General features: G+C 39.6%; 1 protein-coding gene across 1 annotated transcript in view; it reads right to left on the bottom strand.

Annotated features, from left to right (window-relative positions):
- Positions 1 to 11,519: 11,519 nt before the first annotated feature.
- LACTB2 (lactamase beta 2) overlaps positions 11,520 to 26,768 on the bottom strand; it is a 30,490-nt gene continuing 15,241 nt past the window's right edge. Inside the window, exons 4-7 of the mRNA XM_079902502.1 lie at positions 18,716 to 18,894; positions 16,656 to 16,804; positions 13,047 to 13,128; positions 11,520 to 12,230 (exon numbers count right to left, since the gene is read on the bottom strand). Of these exons, the coding sequence (XP_079758628.1) occupies positions 12,187 to 12,230; positions 13,047 to 13,128; positions 16,656 to 16,804; positions 18,716 to 18,894 (454 nt within the window). The 3' untranslated portion in view covers positions 11,520 to 12,186. The remainder of the gene's footprint in view (positions 12,231 to 13,046; positions 13,129 to 16,655; positions 16,805 to 18,715; positions 18,895 to 26,768) is intronic.

The following is a 26,768-nucleotide window of genomic DNA, read 5'->3' as shown; positions in this document are numbered from 1 at the left end:
AGGCAAGGTCAGCAGAGACAAAGCAGTCATGGACCTGAGTGGAGGTTCTTCCCTGCTGTGATGAGATCAGGAAGGGCAGTGCCAGGAAGACAGTGAGGCACAATCCTGTTTTGAAGGAATGAGAGGGGAGTGACAGCCACAAGGGTGGAGGGAAAGATGGCCACAGGAACAGGGTGGCCCTGGAGGGGTTTGGACAGGAGGAGACTGTCAGCCCCACTAAAGGGGCTTGGTGGTTTGAGGGGAGGGCTAGGATACAGTTTAAGCAGCTGGTTAAGGGAATGCTCGGTGCAGGGTTGGAGGATGTAGGTAGGGAGTGGATTATCTTATTATAACTCTCCTAGTTGCAAGGGACTGAAAAGAAGATTCACAAGATTCATCAGATTCAAAAGAAAAGTTTTGGGGAACTGGGACGCTCTGTGGATCGTGGGAGCTAGAACCAGGTACCTGACCTCATCAGGACTCTCTCTCAATGTATCTTTTTTTCTGTCTTTTGTTTCAGGTTGGCTTCATTTTTCCCTATAGTCAATGGACTTTATTTACATGGCAGAGAACATTGTCACTTGCAAGTTTTATCAGAACAATCCCAAAGGAAGACCTAGACAAAGCTGGCTTGGTTGTATGATCATTTCTGGGTCACGCGGCCAATCTTGGTCACATGCATTTCCCATGGGTAGAGTAAGTGAGTCTATTATTAGAAGGTGCAGAGGAAGGGGTGTTGGGCAAATAAGAACGTGAACCAACATAGGTGTCCCAGGGAACATGGTGGGAAGGTTCTAAAGGTAGAGGAACAGCAGGAGGTGGTTGGATCAGGGGAGAAAAATCCAACAGTAGTATGACCCTGATTGAATGGATGGTCATAGACTAGATGGATGGGATAGAATAGATGGCTTGTATTTCAGGCAACAGCCAAGGACTCTGAAGATGTGTAGTAGGATGGATTTCTGAACTAAACTCAGCAGACACAGATAGAGGAGTGGTCCTACTTTGAATTTGTTTCGCCTGCAAGAGGGTCTTAGTTCTCATGAACAGACAGGAAAATGGCGATAGGTAAGTGGTTCCTGGGGAGATGGGTACACGAGGACACTGCAGCAGCAGGTTGGGGGTATGCTTCGTAAAGTAACTGGAGACTCACCTCTGCCAGGGAGGTCACCCAGTAGATCACTTTCACCTGAGGAGAATGAAATGATGAGAGCATCGTTCTGTGCAAAATGCTTTGCTCAACTGCTTCTAAAATTAGAAGGTCTTATACCTCAGGGAATTTGTGACTGGTGGAGCTGACATGATGTCTTGTAGCCGTCAGAAAAATGGCGTATGGCTCGGTGCCTAGTAGAACCAAGGTCTTGGGGTGGTGGCCAAGGATTCTTTGGAGCTGTTTCCTTGTTTGCATCAGCCCTTGTGCTCAAAGACAAAGCTTACAGCACGAGTGAAAACAGTTAAAATGTGTACAGTTCTTTGCGGTGCCCCAAACACCGTTGATATATACATTATTAATTTTAATCTCTTATCAACCAGGAACATAATGTTTTCCCTACTTCAAATAAGGAAGCAGAGGCTCAGTAAAATAACTTGTTTAAGATTTTACAATTATTAAATGTTAACTCCCAAGATGAAGAATGTGAATTTTTAAAAGTTATGGTAAGATTTTACTAAAAAGTAAATATGGTGCTTTACGGAGCTTAATTGGTGTTAAGTCCAAGTGAAATAATCATAAGGGAATATGTGAATGTGTTCTGTTAACAACAACAAAATAATAGCAACTAATATTTATTGGGCGCCAAGCACTGTGATAAACACAAAGAACATTTAATACAACAACTCATTGAGTTAGGTACCATTATCATTCTTTTTCTGTAGATGAGGAATTGATCGGACAAATAATATTACTAAAGCATCACCACCACCACCATGATGAATGGAAACAGGAATAGGCCACATACTGGGAAATCAATTAGTAGTTTATTTTAACTCAGGAAATGAGCGCCAGGCCAGGGAAGAAAGGAGAAAGGGATAAATCCCTGAGAGTATGTGAGAGAAACGATAGGTTTCGTTCCTGTGAAGCAAGCCCCTTTCATTTCCTAGGCAGTTTATCACTCCTGGGCATCTCTCACACCCACCAGCATTTTCTTTGGTCTTCAGATCGCATCTACATCCTCAAACTATATCATAAATATTGCCTTGCTAAATGGTGTGGGGCTTGAAAGAAATAGGAGTGACCAAGGACAGATTCAGCTGGGCACATTGGGGGAATGGTGATGCTACTTATCCAAATGGTGAGTTGGGAAGGAGAGGTGATCAGGAATATGGGATTGTGGAGTAAGCAGAAGAGTTCAGTTTTAGATATACTGAGTTTCTTCACATTGACGTCTGGACTTTCGGAGATAGCTACGTGAAGAGTCCCTGCAGACAGCAAAAGATTCAAGCTCAAGTATACATTTGGTGATGATGGTTAACACGACTAAAATGGATTAGCTCTTTGAGGTGGTGAATTAGAAGAAAGAAGAGCAACGAATTTAGTCTTGGGGGTGCCTGTAGCGAAGGGACTATAAAGGCGATCAGGATCTTAATTTTATATATATAGCATTTAATAACAGTGGTTTTCAGAGCACTTTTCTAACAGTAATTTCCCACGAATCCTCCATAAACTCGGGATGATGAAACTTTTAAAAGCTCACAACATTCTTTCACTCTTTAATCCTAATAACGAATTTATTTTAGGCTTAAATGCTATTGCAAGGAATGTGCTGGTCCAAAGGACAGTATTATTAGAAATTATTTCCTCTGAAGTTGAAATTCTTTAAAAACATACTAAATAAGACAAGTAATAAAATGGGGGAAGAAAAGGACAATGATTCTATTAAAAATTGGATTCCAAGAAAAATTGCTATAAGACTAGCTTCCAGGAAGTCAAGGCAAAATGTGAACATGTTGAATTAACTAGATGTTTGTCCCATGCAGAGTGTATGAAACATGGTTAATTATCAGCATCACATGGAACCTCCCTAACCTGGAGATTCTGGTGAGCGTGTCTGGCTTGGGGTCTGGGAAGCCGTGCATGTTTTCAAAGTTCCCCAGGTGATTCTAATAGTTAGTCCAATTTGACAAGCCCTAGTCTCATAAAGGAAATAGACCAGTTCATATAGGAGAGAAAAACTTTTTTCTAGCTCTGAAATCTGAAAGAGATTTCGTTCCATGAACACTGAAGAACACTGAATAATAAAATACACAATGCCCTCAATAGCATTAAAAAAAAAACCAAACGGGTAGAGATTTTATATGTGTGGATCTCACACTGACCTTTGATAAAATAAAAACCAACAACATAATACTAAATTATAATTCTGTTCGTGTGAATAAAGAACTATCTGGGTCAATGGGAAAAATGATATTCCTTGGTCCTTTTCAGGAATTCTGATTCAGCACATCTGGTTAGGGACCAGAAATTTGCTTATTTGTAATAAGTACCCCACTTGATAGTGATGGAAGTGGCTCAAGGCCATAGTTTTGCACCAAGAGAATGGATGGTTAACAATATTCCTTAGAGTTTCAGGTTTAGATATAAAATCTTGAGATACACCATTTGTGGTCAGCATGTTCACCATTTTTGAAAACTGAAGCAGGGGAAAGAAGCAGGATTAATCTACTCCCACAAAGTAGGCTGGGAACACTTCTATGGTATAAAACCAGAGAGCTTCTTTCAGTGAAAAATTTTCTTCAACCCTTGGGAAAATGTTAAAAGCATGGGCTGCATCATATGCCATTAGAATAGATGTTGGTCTCACTAAAAGGAAGAAATGGGTAATAGAATTGACATTCTATTATCACAGGTGATGATTTAGCATTCTCGACCTCCCATTTCCTTTCCTCCATTATCCTGTAATGCAATTTTTAATCAGTGTTTATGTTATTGCCTATGTAAAATTGAAGAGTCAGATAGTATTTCATACTTATTTCTTTCCTAACATCATTCTTATTTTTTGGACTCAGTGATTGCCTCATTTCCCCCCTCCGCCACCAGTATAGTTTTCTATTAACTGATTGTCCTTTCAGTTGCTCAACTAGAGTTGTTGTCTGACTACCAGCAGTTTTTTTTCCCCCAAAGCCTCAACCATCCCAGATAATGTTTCATTTCCTCCACCCTGGAGATCGCTCTCTGAAGCCTCCGCTTCCTCTTACTCCAATATGGAGCAGGCTTTGGAGACCCCTTTGTCTTAGAACTCACTTTTTTTGTTTTTGGCCGTGCTGTGCAGCTTGTGGGATCTTAGTTCCCCAACCAGGGATTGAACCTGGGCCCTTGGCAGTGAAAGTGTGAAGTCCTCACCACTGGACCACCAGGGAATTCCCTTAGAACTCACTCTTGACAATTTTCTGTATTGGATTTGCTGTTGCACCTGTGGGCCTTCCTTTTTCTTGTTTCTCTGGAGTGCATTATCCAGCAGTTCCCTAAAGAGAGGTGCATGGCAGATACACAAATTTTTGAGTCCTTACCTGGACACATGACTGATAATTCAGTTGGTTGTAAACTTCTAGGACACAAATAATTTTTCCCTCAGATAGTTGAAGGCATTATGTCCTAAAACCCCTGTTACATTTAAAAAGCCAGTGCCATTTTCTTTCTTTCTTTCTTTTTTTTTTTTTTTGCGGTACACGGGCCTCTCACTGCTGTGGCCTCTCCCGTTGCGGAGCACGGGTTCCGGATGTGCAGGCTCAGCAGCCATGGCTCACGGGTCAGTGCCATTTTGAGTCATGTTCCCTCCTAAGTGATTCTAACCACCAATCCTACCACCACACCCATAGCCTGAAAGCTTCTAAGGGCTTCTCTTTATTTCTGATATTCTGAAATTTTGAAATGGTATGACTTGGTATGGATTGTTTTATCTTTTTTTACACTGTTGAGCACTAAGTAGACCCTTTCAGTGGAAAGACTCATGTCCTTCAGTTCTGGGAAATCTTCGTGTATTTCTTCTTTGATAATTTCTGCCTATTTTCAGTTCTTTTCTTTCTGGACCCCTATTTGATTTTGTACCTCCTGGTTTCCTTTTAAAGTCTTCTGTCTTTTTTCTTCTCTTTTCCATCTTTGTTGTTGTTTTCTTCTCAACTTTGTTTTCCAACCGTTCTATTTATTTTGGTTATATATTTTTATTTTCCAAGACTTTTTCACAGTTACTTTTCATAGTAATCTTTCTTATTTTATAAATTATAATACTTTCCCTTATCTCTCTAAAGATACTAATAATTAAAAAAATTTTCTCTACATTGACTTTTTTCTTTACTTTAGCTTGTTTTGCTCCATCATTTCTGATGTTTGATTTCTGTTTATACTAAGAGATACTGATTGGAAACTGTATATGTGGGTGAGTGTATGAGAGGATTTGTCAAATTGTAGGGAGATATGGCCATTGTGTTGGAGAACACACATATAACTGTATGTGCAGGTTTTTTCTTATTTTTTTCCCCCCAACCTGGGAGGATTTGATGAAGAGTTTTATAACAATGGTTCAAAGTGAGGTCTCTGACGAGATTAGGGTCTTGTGAGCAGGGCTTGTGCAAGTTTTTTCTCTAGATCATTCTCTCTCTTGAGATGAAATTTCCAATCTTCTACCTGGCATTCATCTATTTGGAAGCTGCTGTTCTGGGGACAGGGGAGGAAAGGGGAACGGAGGTCTACTGTTCTGAATTTTGCTTAACTTTTTTCTACCTTTCACCTCCAAGAATAAACATCAGTCTCTTTTTTTGAGGTGGTGGTTGGCTGGCTGTGTAGCACTGGGGTCTGTTGCACATAATAAGCTTTCACTATGGGGACTTACCTGGTGGTCCAGTGGTTAAGACACTGCGCTTCCAATGCAGGAGGTGTGAGTTCAATCCCTGGTCAGGGAACTAAGATCCCACATGCTACATGTGAAGCCAAAAAAAAAAAAAAGCTTTCACCAATCCCAGTTTTTTAAAAAAAGGATTTATTTGTTTATTTGTTTATGGCTGTGTTGGGTCTTCGTTACTGTGTGCGGGCTTTCTCTAGTTGCGGCGAGCGGGGGCTACTCTTCGTTGCGATGCTCACGCTTCTCATTGAAGTGGCTTCTCTTGTTGCGTAGCACGGGCTCTGGGCGCGTGGGCTTCAGTAGTTGTGGTGCACGGGCTTAGTTGCCCCGCGGCATGTGGGATCTTCCCGGACTGGGGCAGGAACCCGCGTCCCCTGCATCAGCAGGCGGACTCTCAACCACTGCGCCACCAGGGAAGCCCCAATTTTTGGCTATAGTTTTATCACTTCCCTGACTCTATCTGCTGTCTTTCAAAATTTGATTAAAATCTCTGCAATCTCTTCTTGGATGGTCTTCTCAGGTTTATATCTTTTACTATTATTTTTTAACTTTACCTCTGTAAACTTTATATTATTTTGGGGGGGGCTCTTGGAAAGGAATGGCAATAAACATGTGATCCATCTGCCATAAATCAGCACCAAAAATTAATTTTCAAACAATAATGCTTAATATGGTTTTAAAAACTGCCTATAATGTTAATGGATTTTAATATGGATTTGCTGGGGATTCAGAATTTTAGCATTTTTGAGCAGTCTTTCAGGATAAACTTGGTAAGCAGCAGCCACTTTTTTGAGAATTTAATGTTATATAATTCAATAATGGATAAAATAAGCATAAATAGCACATAAGAGTCTTCATTTAACACTGTTGACTGTCCCTCTTCGGATGCCTCTCTTGGTTGCTGTCACGCCTCTCTCCCAGTGATTATCCTATCTTTGATCAAGCTTTCATTTTTTTTTTTTTTTTTTTTTTTTGCGGTACGCGGGCCTCTCACTGTTGTGGCCTCTCCCGTTGCGGAGCAACAGGCTCTGGACGCGCAGGCTCAGCGGCCACGGCTCACGGGCACAGCATGTGGCTCCGCGGCATGTGGGATCTTCCCAGACTGGGGCACGAACCCGTGTCCCCTGCATCGGCAGGCGGACTCTCAACCACTGCGCCACCAGGGAAGCCCTTGATCAAGCTTTCTTAATCGTCCTTGCCAATTCTCTTCCTTTGTACCCACCCCAAGGTTGTGTACATTTACCCATTGCTTTCATGGCAACCTCAGGGCCGTGACATCCTAATCTCTCTCTAACCCAGACCACCTTCTTAAGCTTCTCTGTAGATTGGGGTGCAGGTCAACTTACCATTTTCCCAGTGGGCATGTACCTCCCCTCTGTTCTGGGAGACTAGCCCAGTAGATTCTATGAGACAGACTCAGGCTTTTTCTTTTGATTAAGACGTTTTATTATTTATATTTTGAATAAGCAATACATTCAAATAATTCAAAAGTCCAAAGATATAAAAGGGTAGATTGTGATGTTTCCGGTCCTATCCCCGGTTCCTCAGCTACCCATAAGTTCTCCTCTTGGGAGGTAACCAATGTTACTGTTTTTTTTTTAAATTTTGGGGGTGTTTTTCCAGAGATATTGCCTGCATACACAAGTAAGTACACTTATATAGGCCCCTCCTCCATTCTCCGCTTTAATTCCAAACGTTTCAAAAGGCCCAGCATCAGTGCGGCTGGAACTAAGACTTTCACAGTCAATATTTCAAACATGGAACTTTTTCTCCCAACAAAACCAAGTATCCTTTGAAGCCCCCCCCAGAATGGAAAAGGGGGAAAAGACTGATGAGTTTTCCTGCTCCAACAATGCCTGGAAATTGGTAGCAAGATTTAAGCTGGTGCACTGCACTGGTGAGCAAGGGAGACTGGCAAGGGAGAGGGCGCAAAGTTCAGCATTGGCAGAGTTAAGATACACTCGCACTTAAATCTTTTCTCATTTTCTCTAGGATTCCAGCCTCCCTGCTACTAGTCAACTTTACTTTTTCTTTTTTTAAAAAGTTTTTGATTTTATATTGGAGTATAGTTGATTTATAATGTGTTAGTTTCAGGTGTACAGCAAAGTGATTCAGTTATACATATATCTATTCTTTTTCAGATTCTTTTCCCATACACGTTATTAATTTTACTTTTTCTTGAAGTGACAACCTGGACATATGAAAATATTCGCAAATAACTTAAAAATACTCAGAAAGTCTCCCAGAAACACACAGAGAAGATTCAGGTTTCACAGAGTTGGCCGGGGCATCCGGTGAGCTACCGCAGAGAGCTCTGATTTATTTATCATCTATTTCACACACACTGGAAAGAAGGGAAAGCTATTTATGAAGGAATCAGTACTGGTCCCAAACCCTTCTCTGAGCCTCTTCTCCATCTGAGAAGAGATCTCACCCACTGTGGCCACAGGGGCGGGCATGTGACCAAAGCTGGGCCAAATACAGAATCTCATGTTTCCCTGACCACAGACACTGGTCCAAGGTATGGGTAATGAGCCAGTACAAGTCATCGAGTCCTTCCCCTAGGATTTTCCAAACTGAAGCTGGAAGAACTAGCTTTCCCTGCTGGTTATGAGCCCACAGCTGCCCGTAACCTTCACCATGTGAAGGAGCCAGTCGGCTGTGGAGGCTCTGACCCGCCCCCCTCCAAAAAAAAAAAAAAAATGTTTGGGGTTGTACTGATGGGATCCAAATCTTCATTCTTATTCACAAACCTGGCTTCACCTTCAACCTTCTCAGGTTGGTTAGCTGTGCCAACCAACTTTCCTTTTTGCTTACACTAACCTGCAACAAAATATAGCCTACCTATTTAGCCCCAGCTCTGTATATCTAAGTGCTTACCAGGTATCTCTCTTTCGATGTTCCCTGGTACTTCAAACTCATATCTACAGTACAATGCATCGTCCCTCCCTTACCCACTCTATGTACCCCATTTCCTGTATTCCCTCATCCTGGTTATCAATTCAGCAACTACCCAGCTGCCCAAGCCAGAAATCTATAGCTCTACTGGGCTTCTTCCTTTCCACCTGATCCCATCCCTCAAGACCTAATAGGTCCCTAAGTTCTATTCCTCTTCTTAAATATTTCTCATATCTGTTACTCTGTCTTCTACTACCTTTGAGACTCTTTTGGCTTCTTTGTTCCCTCCCCTACCGTGCTGAAAAGGCCATCTCAGAATACTTACCCTGTGTACTGCCTCTGTCGAATGGGGTGCCCTTCTGATAAAATTTCCTGGGACCCTTCTGGTCCCAGATGATTGGTCTAGAGCAGTTACCATAAGGGCTGGTCAGTAACATACAGGACAGGATGGTGGGAGAGCTCTCCAGAAAGGATATAGAAGATTAATTACACCAGTCAGGTCCTCTTGTATGAGGAGATCTGAACCTGAGACACCTAGAGAGCTACTCAGTGGTTGCAAAACAGAAGCTGAAGGATTACGGGGAGAGGGCAGAGGTGATGATAAGGAGAATGCAAAAACTTTTGAGTAAATAGAAGATGAGTAAGCGGAAGCTATGAGTAATCTACAACCTCTGGGTGTATTGAATGGGGGTAAAGTAATTGGCTGGAGTGATAGAAACAAAAAGGGGAGCAAAATTACCATCATGGTCGGGGACAAACTCGCTGTTGAGGAGACAACAGAATAATACTAGTCCTGTCCTGGACCACCACCTGCTTTCCAGTTGCTAAATCGTGTATATCCATCCTGTGTGGCTGGACGACAGCACACTGGTTCCTGTGAGTTTGTGTTCCCATGAGATGCTTCTTATCCTTATGACCTCAACCCACAAATACTATACAGTGTAGTTTAGTCACATAAATTAGTTCCCCAACCACGTGATGCTTTGCCACCTGTTTATGTGCATACACTATTTCTTCCAACTAGAACAATCTTCTCATCTCCCAAACAGATACCCCTAACTTCGTCACCTGGCTGCCACTGACTCATCTTTCACGACTGGGTGTAGGCTCCTCCTCTAAGCAGCTTTCTGTAACCCAACCAGGTTACACACTCTTCCTTTACTCCAAACAAACTTACTGCTACTGCATATTGTAAGTGTGTGTCTCCACAACCAGATGAGCTTATTTTGAGAGCAGAGATGCTACTTTGTTCCCCTCTGTATCCCCAGCATCTGGCCCAGCACCCACACAAGGCAGATACTTAGTGGACGCCATTGTTTTTGATAAAGCTCAGTTGCCTAGACTCATTCAAGAGCCAAGTTTCATAACCTTCCCTCATCACCCCTCTTTCAACAGATCCACTTGCAGCTTAAAGTGTGCCATGGTACCTTAGAAAGACAGCGATCCCACAGCTTTGTGTATGCGATTCCCCCAGTTCAGAATGCCCTTCTCATCCCTGTGTCCTAATTCGTTGTGGTTTTAATTTGCATTTCCCTCATGATTAGAGATGGTGAACATCTTTTCATGTGCTTATTGGCCATTTGCATATCTTCTTGGGACAAATGTCTTATCAAGTCCTTTGCCCATTTTTGAACTGGGTTGTTTGTTTTTTGTTGTTGAGTTCACAGTCATTTTGTAATATGGAATGGTTTCAGGAACACAACAGGTCTCCAGAGTTTAGAATGGTATGAAAATCCTAGGGGCCTTTGGAAAAGTGGCAGGAAGAGGTAAGGATGTTAAAGTTTTTAAAGAATTTTTAAAAAGTCTTTAGAAAAGAGAAAAGAAAGTATACTTTCAGGATTCTGAGCTCATTTTTGTATTGTCATTTGGCAACCTTATGGGTTAAATAAGCATTGGTGGGCTACCTTAGAACCTAACTACTATTTTTTTTTAAAGACAACTCATTATATATTTTTATTTTATTTTAAATTTATCTATTTTATTTATTTACTTTTGGCTGTGTTGGGTCTTCATTGCTGCGCGCGGGCTTTCTCTAGTTGCAGCGAGCGGGGGCTACTCTTCGCTGCAGTGTGTGGGCTTCTCATTGCGGTGGCTTCTCTCGCTGTGGAGCGTGGGCTCTAGGTGTGCGGGCTTCAGTAGTTGCAGCACGCGGGCTCAGTAGTTGTGGTTCATGGGCTCTAGAGCACGGGCTCAGTAGTTGTGGCACATGGGCTTAGTTGCTCCGTGGCATGTGTGATCTTCCCGGACCAGGGATCGAACCCATGTCCCCTGCATTGGCAGGCGGATTCTCAACCACTGTGCCACCAGGGAAGTCCCCCTAACTACTATTTACTTTAAATAGATATGCTTGTTGCTTATCTATTTTTTAAAAAATTATTTATTTTTGGCTGCACTGGGTCTTCATTGCTGTGCGCGGGTTTTCTCTAGTTGTGGCGAGCGGGGACTGCTCTTCGTTGTGGTGCGTGGTTTTCTCATCGTGGTGGCTTCTCTTGTTGCAGAGCACGGGCTCTAGGCACGTGGGCTTCAGTAGTTGTGGTGCACGGGCTCAGCAGTTGTGGCTCATGGGCTCTAAGAGTGCAGGCTCAGTAGTCATGGTGCACGGGCTTAGTTGCTCCGTGGCATGTAGGATCTTCCTGGACCAGAGCTCGAACTCATGTCCCCTGCACTGGCAGGTGGACTCAACCACTGCGCCACCAGGGAAGTCCCCTAACCACTATTTATAAACACTTCTTATAAAAAATTCTGTCTTATAATATTCTAATTTTAAAAACTTTGGTATATAATTCATATATATGTTGATGACTATATATGAAAACCTAAATTTGGAAAGTAAGTTGGCTGTACTAATGGATTACAGAAATAATTATTTATATACAATGACTTTAATTGGGAATTTAATATTTTTCTATTACCAGAAGTTGATTTACATGAATCATTTGTAGGATGCCACTATGAGAAAGTATACGTGATACAGAGGTATAGAACTGATATATAAACATGATATAATTGATAGAAACATGAAAACAAGCCTGTAATCTACAGATATAGACAAAGGTTGCAGAAAAGGAAGGATTACACTGAAATCTGCACTGTTAATTGAAGCAGCTAGAAAAAAACAGTATTACTGACCACTGGTAATAGATAAATAACCTCTAAGAATAATATCCAGTTTAAATGACATAAATTATTTTAAATGACATAAATTATTTTAAAAGAAACTTATTTTATGTATTGAAAATGGATAAACTATTGGATTTTGAATTTTTGGTAAAATGTTATAAGACCTAGGTGAGACAAATAGCTAATATTATAGGTGTAAAATGTAATTTACATACTTTAGAATAAGTATGATGTTAAAGTATATTTAGGATTATTTTCAATGTTCCACATGCTATATTCTCTGTAAATAATTAATAGTTAACAAAACATACCATTCTCTAAAAACAAAACAACAAAATCTTTCTTTAAGCTGAAACTAAAGATGAGCTTTCCATTTCTCCTCAGGATCCATGATGCTAACTGTGGAAGGAAATTACAGAGTAAACATTTAACAAAAGATGAGCAAATCACTAGATTTTAAGTTAGCTTGTAACTAGAAAAACCATTAATTCCTAAAATAATTTTGTTGCTCAATATAAAGCTGGGGTTTTTCTTGGGGGGGCACATATAAAGATGTTGCTGAAGCTTCTACACAAAGTCCAACTTTGCACCTCTTGCTTTTTTTTTTTTTTTTTTTTTTTGCAGTACACGGGCCTCTCACTGTTGTGGCCTCTCCCGTTGCGGAGCACAGACCGGGGCACGAACCCGTGTCCCCTGCATCGGCAGGCGGACTCTCAACCACTGCGCCACCAGGGAAGCCCACCTCTTGCTTTCTAAGGATCAAACTTCTAAGATTATTAACTTGACAAATTAACTTAACACTAGGGAACAATTATAGAATTACTGCTTTAATATCTTTGAGTTTGCTACCTTTACTGCTGCTAGACCTTTGGATGTTCCCACATCTTCTAATCGATACATGTAAAATCCTTCATGGTCGTGTGGTCTGGGAGAGGAGAAGCTCTCTTCCTGCTACATGCCCGTGGCTGTCATTCTGGTGGGTGAGGACTGAAACCCCCATGCGAGATTCTCATTCCTGTGGAAGCTTTTGTTCTAACTTGTGATCCCCTGGCCTTTTGCTGCTGACCTTTCCTAGTGACTGTCTCTCCAACTTACAGTGACATTCAAGGGAGAACTCTGGTGGGTGGTGTTTTTCCTCAAAGGAAACTAGTTCATTTGTTAACAAATATTTTAAGTGCTGGTAATAAAAGAACTAAAATTTGGAAGAATACTTACATATCTTTCCTTCCTTTTCTAATTTTTTCAAATGAAGTAAGAGGTTATGTTCGGCCATTTTATGTAAATGCTCAGGAGTATCCTAAAAGAAAAATGAGAGTGAAAGTAAAGCATTTCTTTTTTAAAAAAGAACAGAGTTAATCTTTTTGAAACTTTGAAAGAAAAAAGGCAAAATAATACAGTCTTAATTCAAATACAGTTTTATAGAGTAATAATCAACACTGTTTCATCTTATGTATGTCTTGCTTTGAGTCACTTTATTATTAGAAATATACTTATAGGCAAACAGACTGTAAGCACCATAAAGACAGTACAGTAGCAGCATCTGTTCACTACTGAATACCCAGTGCTTAGCAAAATGGCACATAGTGGGAACTCAGTATTTTATAAATGAATGAATAAATAAACATAAAAATTATTCTAGGTAGTTTTGATGATTCTACAGACAGTTGGCCCTATGGTCTATTTATTAGGTTACATGATAATGTCTTTGCACATTTTTATTAAAAGTATGTATGTTTCCACCTTAAAACTTACAATTTTTCGTTTATTTTTGCCAAGCTAGTAATACTGACAACTATTATCTGAATGGTAAACAAAATAAATATTCCTTTTATTCTTTTTTCTAAATATGTATTTTTAATTTTATTGGAGTATACCTGATATACAATATTAATGTTAAGTACAATATGGTGCTTCACAATTCTTAAAGGTTATATTCCATTTAGTTATTATAAAATATTGGCTTTATTCCCTGTGCTGTACAATATGTTTATCTTTGTAGCTTATTTTATACATAACAGTTTATACTCCCCTACCCTTTTATTGCCCCTCCCCCTTCCCTCTCCCCACCGGTAACCACTAATTTGTTCTCTATAGCTGTGAGTCTGTTTCTTTTTTTGTTATATTCACTAGTTTGTTGTATTTTTTAGGTTCCACATTACAAGTGGTAACATACAGTATCTGTGTCCTTATATTCTTTTTTTTTTTTTTTTTTGCGATACGCGGGCCTCACTGTTGTGGCCTCTCCCATTGCGGAGCACAGGCTCCGGACGTGCAGGCTCAGCGGCCATGGCTCATGGGCCCAGCCGCTCCGCGGCATGTGGGATCTTCCTGGACCGGGGCACGAACCCGTGTCGCCTGCATGGGCAGGCGGACTCTCAACCACTGTGCCACCAGGGAAGCCCCCTTATATTCTTTAAGTAAGAATTTTCCTGAAGTCAAGCTTCTTGACTAAATTTACTATGTCCATTTCTCAGCTCCCTGAAAATGTTTTGCAAAAATCATTGAATTATATTTTAATCAAAATTCAAAGAATTCTTTTCAGTCCTCATTTTACCTGAAATCAACTGGCTAGTCTCTCCATTTGGAAGAACTCCTCTCTTTTCCCTTGGTTATTCTACCTCTTATGATTTCATCTTCATCCTGGATATTCTTCCCCGATTTCTCTTCAATACTGATGTTCATGATGAATTGTATCATTGACTCTCTTCTCTTTTTACTTGATCAACTTGTCACCACAACATCATGTGTTAATGATTCCCAAGCAGAAACCTCCAACCCCAAACTCCCTGACGCTCCAGTACCATATATTATATCCACCAGTGTGATTTTCTAGGTCTAATTATGTGACTCCCTGCCTAAGATCCTTGGGTGGTCATTCCCAGCTTATTGGCTGGATCCCAAATTTTTTTAGCATGGCAACCAAGGGCTTCCCCTGACCTGCCATGCCTGCCTTTCTTGCCTCATTTCCTGGGACCCCCTCCCTGCCCATCTACAATATACATTCTGGGCTCCGGTCAGATGCATTTTCTTTGTGGGTTTTCAAACACACACGATGCTTTTGTGACTCCCAGTGTTTGAACACATCTTTCCTTCTGTCTAGAATGACTTCTCTTCTCCTGTACTCTGACCTCACTCCTTCTTCAAGATCCGATTCAATAATTAAGTTTCTGAAGCTTTTCTGGACAAGCCTCATCACCCTGCATCTTCACCAGGCAGAAATGACTCATCTTTCCTTTATGCCCTGACGTACTGTGTATGGGCCTTGCAGGGAGCTTGGTGTGATAGAAAAACAAAAGATTTGAGTATCTGACTTCTGACATTTGAGTGTGTGACATCTGCTAGTTTTGTGCCCTTGGAAAACTTACTTAACTCACACTTTTTGAGTTTGTTTTTAATCTGTTAAGTTGGAATAACAGTATCTTTATGCAGTGAAAATTCAAGGTACTTGAAATTAAGTACTTCAAATTACAACGGTAAATGTGAAGCATTTAGTACAGTGTCTAACACATAGTAATGTGCTCAGAAATGGGAGCTATTATGATACAGCCAGAACTACAAGAATCTGTTTAACATGTCTGTCTTTGCTAAACCATGAGTCCTGTGAGGGCAGGGATCTGTAGTCATCTTTGTGCCTCTGCACCTAGTCCAGTGTGTGGTACATGAAGGCATTCAGTAAACATCTGTGGAATGGATAAATGTCTCTGCAATACCTAATGCTGTTCTATATGTGACAGGTGCTTCACACATGTGTACAGTGAACACATCTCTGAATGCAGAACAAGCATTTCTGAGGCCTGCATAGTCACTGGATGACCCATCTGTGAGGGTTATCAGAGAGTTCTGCTGTGTGTACTTGGGTTAGAAAAAACTACCCATGTTTCAATGTATAGTCTAGAGTGGCTAAACTTTAGTATTGTGAGGAAATGAACTCTTTTGCAGAATTTAAACGTTTACATTGCCCTTTGGCCCCTGGCACTTACATTGCCCTTTGGCTCCTGGCACTTATTATTGTCAGCCCTTTTAATCATTCATTCCTCCCTTTTAAAACAAAGCACACTGAGATACCTGGTTTTTGATAAATTAGGCCCATGGGACATTATGGTCCTTACTAATTGAAACTGGCCCAGGTTCCTTTTCAAGCTCATCTTTAGTTATACTCTCAGGTATCTTATGGCCATACAGGTTATGGTAGTGGGAGTTTTAAAACCCAGATAATCTTATTCCATTCTTAACCCTGAAGCAGGTATCTAATAAACATTTGCTGAAAAACTGAATTATACTGATGGATTGCCACACAGTGCTGTCATGCAGTGATGTGCTCAGAGGCCACTGAGTGAGGGGCCCTTTCTCTCTACACTAAGTGACTCTACTCATGCTCTTCTTCATGGCCTTCCTCCTTTTAATCTATTGTTAGCATTGCTACTGCTTCTCACTGCTATTATCCCAGTAGCTGTCTCTAGCAGATCGCCCCTTACTTGCTGCCGGTCAGGACACCAGATCATCAAGATGGCTAGAATAATACACAAATCATAACAAAGATTAACCGCCAGGCTGTTGGCAATGGTCTCCCCTACAGAGTGGAGTATAAAAGGCTTAATAATGGCTCAGGATGGTTATTTTTGCTCTGCGGGCCAGTGTTTGTCTAACTTCTGTGTTCTAGAAAGTTGAGATTGATGGTCTCAAATCCATACGAGTGACATTACTTAAAAAATTAACAGACTCATTCTGCTCTGGGACGTGATGAATTTACTACATCTATAGTCTACTGAATGGATTATTCTATTAAAATTGTGGCTTTGAACAAATAAGATAAATGAAAATTACCTTGTAAATAACTTTTACAAGATCCATTGCTGTGAAGGACTTTTCAAAGTTCTCATGAAATAATGTAAGAATTTGCTGTTCTCGGATATTTCTGTGAGAAATGTATTGTAGAATTTTAGCTTCGGCATTATGGATTACTGGGCCATGTCCTGCATCAGAATAATTACAAAAATGATTTCAACCAGATAAAAAATTTTAAGTACAACTGAAGTTAATTTACTCTATTTAAAAATATTTCATATAGTATATTGAAAAGGCATACTAAATACACGACAAATAAGAATTATCTGGAAAACTATACAGGTAATAAGAGATTTAAAAATTACATATAATGCCAAAAAACATTAGAGAATTATATCAAAATCTACATAAGATATTATTGTGTTCATTAAAAGTTAGAAAATAAAAATTTAACAATAAAAATAGTGACCACAACAGTATCAATAGGTAACATTTACAGAGTGTTCATTATTTGCCAGACATTACTCTAAATGCTTAATATACATTAGCCTTACAAGAATCCCATGAAGTAGGTACTGATACTTTAATTATTCTCTTTGTACAGCAGAAACTGAGGCATAGGGAGGGTCAATAATCTGCCTACAGTTACACAGCTAAGAAGGGGTGGAGCTGGGATTCTGATTCAGGAGCTTCTAACCACTCTGTGCTCTTAACCACTATGCTTATCAAAGATTGAAAAGGGGAATGTAAAAGGTAGCTTCATGTAAGTGACCAAGAGCTATTAAAAATTCACAAGAACCACAGGAGAACTGTAAGAATCTTATGTATAGGCTAGCAATTCAGAAATGTTGATAACCCGGATAAAGTTATATTGGAATTTACTCACTCTTTAAGACAGTGAAAATGAATATATTACACAAATCTGCAAGAGGGCTGAGAACAAAATACCAGAAGCAGACAAACCCGTTAGGTAAAGAGCATGGGCTTTAGGATACCGACTATCATTTACTAGCTGTGTGGCTGGGATAGTCTATGAATCTCCGAGTTTATTTCTTCAGCTACCTGCTTCTCTGGGTTTTTGTGGGGACAGCTCTGTGAAGGTCCCTGCACAGTACCTGGCGGGTAGGGTAGCAGGCTTTAATATATGGTAGCTATGGCTACAGACCGTCATTGACATATGAGGTCCTGCTGTGCCAATAAGCCAGCTCACTGGATTTACTAAAGCCAACACTCCAAGAACCTGCACCGGGCAGGCTCTCATTAGCTTTGCTCCAATGTGGGTGCATCAAAGGTCTACTGTCTTCTCTTTCAAAGTAGCTGTCATCCTCCACTCCTTTTATGTCACAATATTAATCCAAATGCCCAGCCTCACTGTATGTTTCCTAACCCCTCAGCAGTGGGAACTCATGAGAGAATATGAAGGTACTGAAGACACTGTATTTACAGATCTTTCCATGGCCCTTTGGTTAGGAACAAGTTGGAAGGACTTAAAAAATTAAGTAATCGAGTCTCTTTTTCCTTCTGGGGGCCTTTGTTGGGTACTGTATCTTTCTTAGCTTTCAGGATGGAGGAGAGATTCGTATTGTAAAGCAGGGCAGTGATAGCTAATATACTAACAACAGGTTTCTTTTTCTGGAGAAAGGAAATAAATACACAATTTTACAGTTGATATAGAAGCTATTGATATTTCCATATAGTGAGTTAAAAAACTAAAGCTCAGACATCAAATGTTACCCAGGGTTGGTTACATGGCTAAAATGTAGTCCACAACAGAAATCAAGTTAACAAAACTGAAGATAGCTTACGGAATGAAAAAAATTTTCTTGTTCCAGTAAGTTTATTTCATTTGTTTAACAGTTCTATTAACAGCTGTGCAGATGTTAAAAAATAACCCTCATATATTTAAAAAAAGTTATTAAAACAACTCTCGGTCTTTTAAATTGTATTGCTAGACAAGACTTAGGGGTGTAATTTAGAAAGAAGCAATTTAAATGTATCTCTTCAAGGCTGAAACCACAAAGAACACACACAGACAAACCAAAATGAATCTTCCTCATCATTTGACACAAATGGTTTGCTAGATTAATAATATTACCCACCTGGATATATAACTTTAGCTTTGATTTTTAATAACTCTTTTAGGGAGCGCATATAATCATAGAGGTCTTCAAATACGGTTGTTCCTTCCCCTAGGATGCAATCTCCAGAAAAGAGAGCATTTTCCTCTTCTAAAAGTAGGGTCATATGATCATCAGTGTGGCCAGGTGTGTATATAACTCTGGTGGAAAGAAGAAAGAGGAAATAGTAACAGTTATGAACTCTTAGGCTTAGAAGAAATTTTGAGAAGTAAATTATTTTCTGTCTTTATCTCTGGACAAGACACGAATAAATGATGTCAGTAAGTTTCTTAAATAGCTCCTTTTTCTCTTGTGGCCCACTGCAAATTATCATCAGAAAATTCTCTCCTTTAGCTAAATCAAATTTCTCACTCTGAAGTGCAAATTTAATACTTTTGCCCAGGGATCAAACCTGGGCCCCCTACACTGGGAGCACAGAGTCTTACCCACTGGACCATCATTCATCTGTCAATAGACACTGAGGTTGTTTCCATGTCTTGGCTATTATAAATAGTACTGTGATGAACACGGGGTACAGATATCCCTTCAACATAATGATTTCGTTTCCTTTGGATATGTACCCTAAAGTGGAGTTGCTGGATCATATGCTTTTAAGGATATATATTTTTGGATTCTTTGCATATTTATATCTTAAAAACAAAACTGTCATGTTGCTTTAATACCTGATTTTTGAATTTTTTGTTTACTATACTGTATTTTCCTACATCATTAAATCTTTTTCTAAAACATGATTTTTAATGCTTACATAGTATTTCACTATATGCGTGAATCACAATTCATTTAGTTTCCTATTGTGGGCAGTTTTCCTCCAACAGTAACACTGAATGAGCATCCTTAAAAATGGTGCTTTTGTTATTTTTTGATTTGGTCTCAGAGTTTTTTTTTTTAACAGAATAGTTTTCCTATTTACATAGCCCTTCTCTCCTCCTTCCCCCATAATGAATATGTCTTACTCACTTCAGTCATTAACTTTCAAGATTTCTGGTTTTTCGACTTCCTTGCTGTCACTTTAGGTTATATGGACTGCATTTTCTTTCGTCTTTTTTTTTTCCTAGTGATTTGTAAGCTACATACGCTTAAGTAGATGTAAGAAAACTGGGCAAATTAACTTCTCTTAATGTCAGTTTTTCATTGAAATGTGAATAGCATGTGTCTTAAAGGACTGCTGGGAGATTCAAGATGAGCATTTAAGTGCTTAGCATAGTATACGGCACAAAGTTACATGCTTAATAAATGGTAAATATTTTAGTAGTGGTAATCTAAAAGTTTAAAAGAAACATTATATTTTCTTTCTTGTTAAAAATTTTAAGAACAAAGCAGGGGCTTCCCTGGGAGCACAGTGGTTAAGAATCCACCTGCCAGTGCATGGGACATGGGTTTGAGCCCTGGTCCGGGAAGATCCCACATGCCGCGGAGCAACTAAGCCCGTGCACCACAACTACTGAGCCTGTACTCTAGAGCCCGTGAGCCACAACAACTGAAGCCTGTGCGCCTAGAGCCCGTGCTCCACAACAAGAGAAGCCACCGCACTGAGAAGCCCGCGCACCGCGACGAAGAGTAGCCACGGCTCGCCACAACTAGAGAAAGCCTGTGCACAGCAATGAAGACCCAATGCAGCCAAAAATAAATAAATGAAATAAATATATATATAAAAAAAGAACAAAGCAGTTTTCATTGATTTCACCCTATATAAGATAAAAAAATTAACATACTTTTATTTCCTTTGTCCTCTTCGCTGACTTTGTTTTTGTTGATAAATAAAACTATGATAATACTTTTAAAGCATGACAAATATTTTTATTTCAATAATTCCTATTTATATTTACATGAAGTTTTTCTTTTGCTTTTTTCCCTTCGCCCACGCCGTGCAGCATGTGGGATCTTAGTCCCCCAAGCAGGGATCGAACCTGTGCCGCTGCAGTGGAAGCCCAGAGTCTTAACTACTGGACCGCCAGGGAATTTCTTACATGAAGGTTTATGACTATACCAATAATAATCCAGATAAAGAACTAAGTCTAGGGGGCTTCCCTGGTGGCGCAGTGGTTAAGAATCTGCCTGCCAATGCAGGGGACACGGGTTCAAGCCTTGGTCTGGGAAGATCCCACATGCCACGGAGCAACTAAGCCCATGTGCCACAACTACTGAGCCCGCGTGCCACAACTACTGAAGCCCTCATGCCTAGAGCCCGTACTCTGAAACAAGAGAAGCCACCGCAATGACAAGTCGACGCACCGCAACGAAGAGTAGCCCCTGCTCTCCGCAACTAGAGAAAGCCGGCGCGCAGCAACGAGGACCCAACACAGCCAAAAAACAAACAAACAAACAAAACAAAACTAAGTCTAAGTAATTTGTTCTCCAGAGCTCTTGATTTCTCAGCCACATACAGACAACCCTCTGTACTGGTCACTTTTTTCTGTTATTACTCCTATACTTTGAATTTTACTTCTATTATGGCAGTTTTCACATTGTTTTCTTGTTTGTTTACCATTCTACCTCATAAGGCTATGAACTCCTAAAAGGCAGGACTCCTGTCGTATTCTCATCTTTATATTCCCAGTGCTTAGTACTTAGTGGTAGCTAATATTAATATATTGCTTTCCACGTGCCAAGCATTGACTTCAGGGATTTACAGGCATTACACACTTAATCCTTCTCCTAGTATGGGGTGGGTAGCATTAATCTCTCCATTTCACATTCTTTTTACATTCTAGATAATTGAATCACAGGAGATAGCAATAAATGTCTGATGGAATAAGGTTTAAATTATATTTTATTTAGCTTGAGAGGTTAATTATCCTTCTCTTTGCCTATTCTAAATAGTATTGGATTTTTATGTGCTTGGAATACTTTAAATAAATTTTCTCAATGATGGGTTTTTTGGGGGGAAGACAGGGCAAATATAATTGCATGTTTGGATTTACTATTTAGGAATTGAAAGTGTGTTTCTGGTTAAAGACTGGATTGCACACCTGCATCTTTTGTTTCCTCCTAAAACATCAATAAAATTACCATAAAGGGATATTTGAAAAATGGCATAAATCCACAGGGGTGAGGAGAATGGACCATATCAATAAAATTTTAGAAGCTAGAAAGAAGACAGGTGAGTGAGAAGTGACTTATCAGACATGAAAATACTGAAGTCTACACTGGCAGTGGTGAAAGCTGAGACCCAACCAGATTTACACTGCAGAATTCTCCAGTCTCAGGACGTGGGGCACCAGGAAAGCAGAAGCAGAGGGTGAAGTGGGGAGCGGAGGCCAAACAAGGATTTGCTGAGAGTGTATGTAACAAACATTGAGATCTTCAGATTCTCTTCCCGTTTTGAGCGGTTTGACAAGCACCCCAACCCCGCTAAGGGAAAAAACGGGAGATTTAATTTTTGAAGAGGGTAAAACACAGGCACAGATAGAGGTAGTGACATAATCCTGAAAACAGGAAGACTGTTGTGAATATATGCATTTCCCCAAGCCTTCTTTCCACACTCAGCTCCTGTAATGCTGGCAGCCAGGCCTTTATCCAACATGAAGCTTAGAAGAGTCTCTTCTGGGAATTTTACCAGCTCAGGAAGAAAGACTCTAAGATTCCAATGTTGGAGGTTCCCCAACTAAACAATTCATCCAGATGACCCTGCAGTGAGGCTCACAACCTACAGGGCTCCCAATAGCTCTGAGGTCTCCCTTAGAAGACATCAGTAAATACCACATCACTATGCATCTGAAGAAAGCCTTTCACACTGAGGAGAGAAAATAAAAACAAACTAGTTTGTAGGCCACACATTATGAAGAAGGAAATTTCCAAACCCTCCCACAAACCTCCCCTCGATAGCCCCAAGAAAAACTGCCCCACAAAAAACTGCAATGTCCTCAGAGAGATAAGAAGTTGCAACTATGGAACAAGAAAGGATAGTATGAAAGAAGCCTTTAGGGGCAAAAAGAGCTCCTGAAAGTTAAAAATGTGAGAAGAGGAATGAAAAAAATAGGATTAAGAGATAAAGCTGATAAAAACCTCCCAGAAAGTACAGCAAACAGGCAAAAAGATAGAAAATAGGAGAAAAAAAAGTTAAAGGACGAGTCTAAGAGTTCTAACAGAATAATAGGGGTTTCAGTAAATGAAACAGAACAAAACTGGTGAGAGAAGATATCAACGAGCAACTGTATTTTTCTGCCCAACAAAGCCATACCATCAAAGGTAATTCTGTGTGTGCCTCTCTTCCTCAAGACCTTGAAAAGCCTACCTAATGATCCAAATGTATTTTCAAGTTTGGTTTTTATTTAAAAAAATTTTTTTTGGCTGTGCCATGTGGCATGTGGGATCCTAGTTCCCCGACCAGGGATTGAACCTGCGTCCCCTGCACTGGCAGTGAAGAGTGTTAACCACTGGACCACCAGGGAAGTCCCTCAAATTTGGTTTTTAGATTCTGGAAGTCATAATGATAAGTAAACCTTTAACGAAGTAAGTTAGATTACATAAATTTTTAAAGCCTACTCTTGTATTAAAAAGAGAATCCATAAAAAGTACACACAGAAGCTTAAATTATATGCATTAAGCTTAACTCACAGGACCATATTACTAGTAAGTGACAATAAAGCGTCACTAAAAAGATGTGTAATTATCATTAGCAACTAAAGGCTCAGTATTTTCACGGGCTAACTCTAACAAACATTTAAAAGTCAGATAATTTCACTACAATCTACCCCAGAGCATAGAAAAAGAAGGAAAATTTATGACTCCCAAACCTGATAAAGGCTGCACAAAAAAACTACCACCCAATCTCACTAATGAATATTGTTATAAAAATATTAACTAAAATATTAACAAATAGAATTCAAAAGCAAATTTAAAAATAACATCATGACCAAATAAAGTTTATTCAAAAAAATGCAAGGGTGTTTCACTATTATAAGATCCCTGAAAATAATAATAAAGCTATGGAGAAAGCTGGTAAGATCATCTTCCTAGACATTGCAAAGACATATGACAAAAGTCAACTCTGAAATAACAGCATGTAAGAAAACTGAGGGCTTCCCTGGTGGTGCAGTGGTTAAGACTCCGCCTGCCAACGCAGGGGACACGGGTTTGAGCCCTGGTCCGGGAATATCCCACATGCCGCAGATCAACTAAGCCCGTGCGCTACAACTAGTGAGCCCACGTGCCACAACTACTGAAGCCCAAGCGCCTAGAGTCTGTGCTCCGCAGTAAGAGAAGCCACCGCGATGAGGAGCCCACATACCACAACGAAGAGTAGCCCCCGCTCGCCGCAACTAGAGAAAAGCCTGTGCGCAGCAATGAAGACCCAACACAGCCAGAAATAAAATTTAAAAAATCTATTAAAAAAATTGAAATGACTATAACTTAGAAGAGTTTCTCCTTTGCCAAAAAAATCAAATCCTTTAATATTAAATATTGACATGTAAAGTCTTTAAAAATCTGCTAAAAATGTAACAGATATAAGGTACAAAAACATGAGACACTAGTGTAATGGGAGCAATTATTTTTGAAAGGCATTAAGAACTGACATTAAGAACTATTATGCTTTTGTGGTTTCTAAGTGTATGCTTTATATATTGCAAACAATTACGATTTTATAGTTGCTCCAAGGGCAAATATTAAAGAGATGTTAGAAATCATCTCTTGTCTGATTTAACCTGCTGCAACCTGTTAACGAAAGTATTTGATGTTATACAAAAATGATTCCAGGAAGTATATTTCCAGCAACTATAAAAATATGTGAAGACAATCTACAGAATGGGAAAAATTTTTGCAAACCATGTCTCTGATAAGGAGTTAAGATCCAAAATATATAAAGAACTCATACAACTCAATAGCAAAAAAAAACCCCAATTTAAAAAATGACCAAAGACCTGAACATTTTTCCGACGAAGATACATGAAAGACCAACAGGGACATGAAAAGATGCTCAAGATTACTAGCCACCAGGCAAATGCAAATTACTGGGTTGGGCAAAAAGTTCGTTAGTTTTTTCCATAAGATAGCACTTGTTGTCTTTAGCTTCATTCAAAACAGTTTTGTTAGATTGTATTGTGATAGCTGTCATATCAGCGTGCATTAAGAATAAACTTATCAAAATTGAATTTTTGTGTAGCCATTTTATTATTGAAGATGGAAGAAAAAAAGCAACATTTTCGGCATATTACGCTTTACCATTTCAAGAAAGGTAAAAATGCAACTGAAATGCAAATAAAGATTTGTGCAGTGTATGGAGAAGGTGCCGTGACTGATCGAATGTGTCAAAAGTGGCTTGCGAAGTTTCGTGCTGGAGATTTCTCACTGGACGATGCTCCACAGTCGGGTAGACCAGTTGAAGTTGATAGCGATCAAATAGAGACATTAATTGAGAACAATCAACGTTATACCACGCGGAAGATAGCCGACATCCTCAAAATATCCAAATCAATCACTGAAAATCATTTGCACCAGCTTGGTTATGTTCATTGCTTTGATGTTTGGGTTCCACATACATGAAGCGAAAAAAATTTCTTGACCGTATTTCTGCACATGATTCTCTACTGAAACGTAACGAAAACGTTCTGTTTTTAAAACAAATTGTGACGGGCAATGAAAAGCGGATACTGTACAATAATGTGGAATGGAAGAGATTGTGGGGCAAGTGAAATTAACCACCACGAATCACACCAAAGGCAGGTCTTCATCCAAAGAAGGTGATGTTGTGTATGTGGTGGGATTGGAAAGGAGTCCTCTGTTATGAGCTCCTTCTGGAAAACCAAACGATTAATTCCAACAAGTACTGCTCCCAATTAGACCAACTGAAAGCAGCACTCGATAAAAAGCATCCGGAATTAGTCAAGAGAAAATGCATAATCTTCCTTCAGGATAACGCAAGACTGCATGTTTCTTTGATGACCAGGCAAAAACTGTTACAGATTGGCTGGGAAGTTCTGATTCATCTGCTGTATTCACCAGACATTGCACCTTCAGATTTCCATTTATTTCAGTCTTTATAAAATTGTCTTAATGGAAAAAATTTCAATTCCCTGGAAGACTATAAACGGTACCTGGTACAATTCTTTGCTCAAAAAAATAAAAAGTTTTGGGAAGATGGAATTATGAAGTTGCCTGAAAAGTGGCAGAAGGTAGTGGAACAAAATGGTGAATACGTTGTTCAATAAAGTTCTTGGTGAGGGGAGAAGGAACTGGAGGAAAGTACTCAAAAGGTACAAATTTCCAATTATAATGTAAGTACCAGGCATATAATGTACAACATGATGACTATAATTAACACAGCTGTATGATACGTAAAAAAGTTAAGAGGATAAATCCTGAGTTCTCATCACAAGGAGAAAATTTTTCTTTTCTTCTTCTTTCTTTTTATTGTATCTATATGATATGACAGATATTAGCTGAATCATATTACACGTAAATCAAACCATCATGGAAAAAAATATGTAGGTGTGGGTGTGTATCCTATCTTATAGCCAATCCTACGAACAATCATACATAGAATGCATTTATGGGCAGAACCCAATCTTTTGTTTTTTTTTATATATAATCTACAAAAACTCATTTGGAGAACCATTCTTTTTCAGGGTCTGCAAATTACCTTATCCGTCAATGTGCCTGCAACGCCTCCTTTATTATTCCCCTCCCACTCTCCACTCCAGAGCTCAGTTATGGCTTTCTTTGATATTTTCCAGGCTGAAGGCAATTAAGATTTCTTAAATCAGGGGATCGGAAATTCCAATTCTTCAGTCACCTGCGTGGCTAATGCTTTAACTTGCATAAAAACTGTGTTAAAATTCTCTTCACATAGGCAGGAGGGGAAAAGGAAATGACATCAGAGGTGCTTTAGGAAAGATCCGAGGAACTGCAGCGGTGGCCTTCCCATGCATCAGGTAGAGCACTGATCTAGTTCTGCCACTTCTGTGACAGACAGACTTTGTAACGATGGCTGTCTTAGAAAATGTAGAGCAGTCAACAAAAGCTGTTGGACTGATTTTTCTCTGAGAAATTAAACTTAGTTCACTAGAAAATTCCT

The sequence above is a fragment of the Stenella coeruleoalba genome, assembly GCF_951394435.1.
Source record: "Stenella coeruleoalba genome assembly, chromosome: 17".
NCBI classification, from domain to species: Eukaryota; Metazoa; Chordata; class Mammalia; order Artiodactyla; family Delphinidae; genus Stenella; species Stenella coeruleoalba.
Note: the sequence above shows the minus strand (reverse complement) of the source record. Positions and strands in the feature narration are given on the sequence as shown.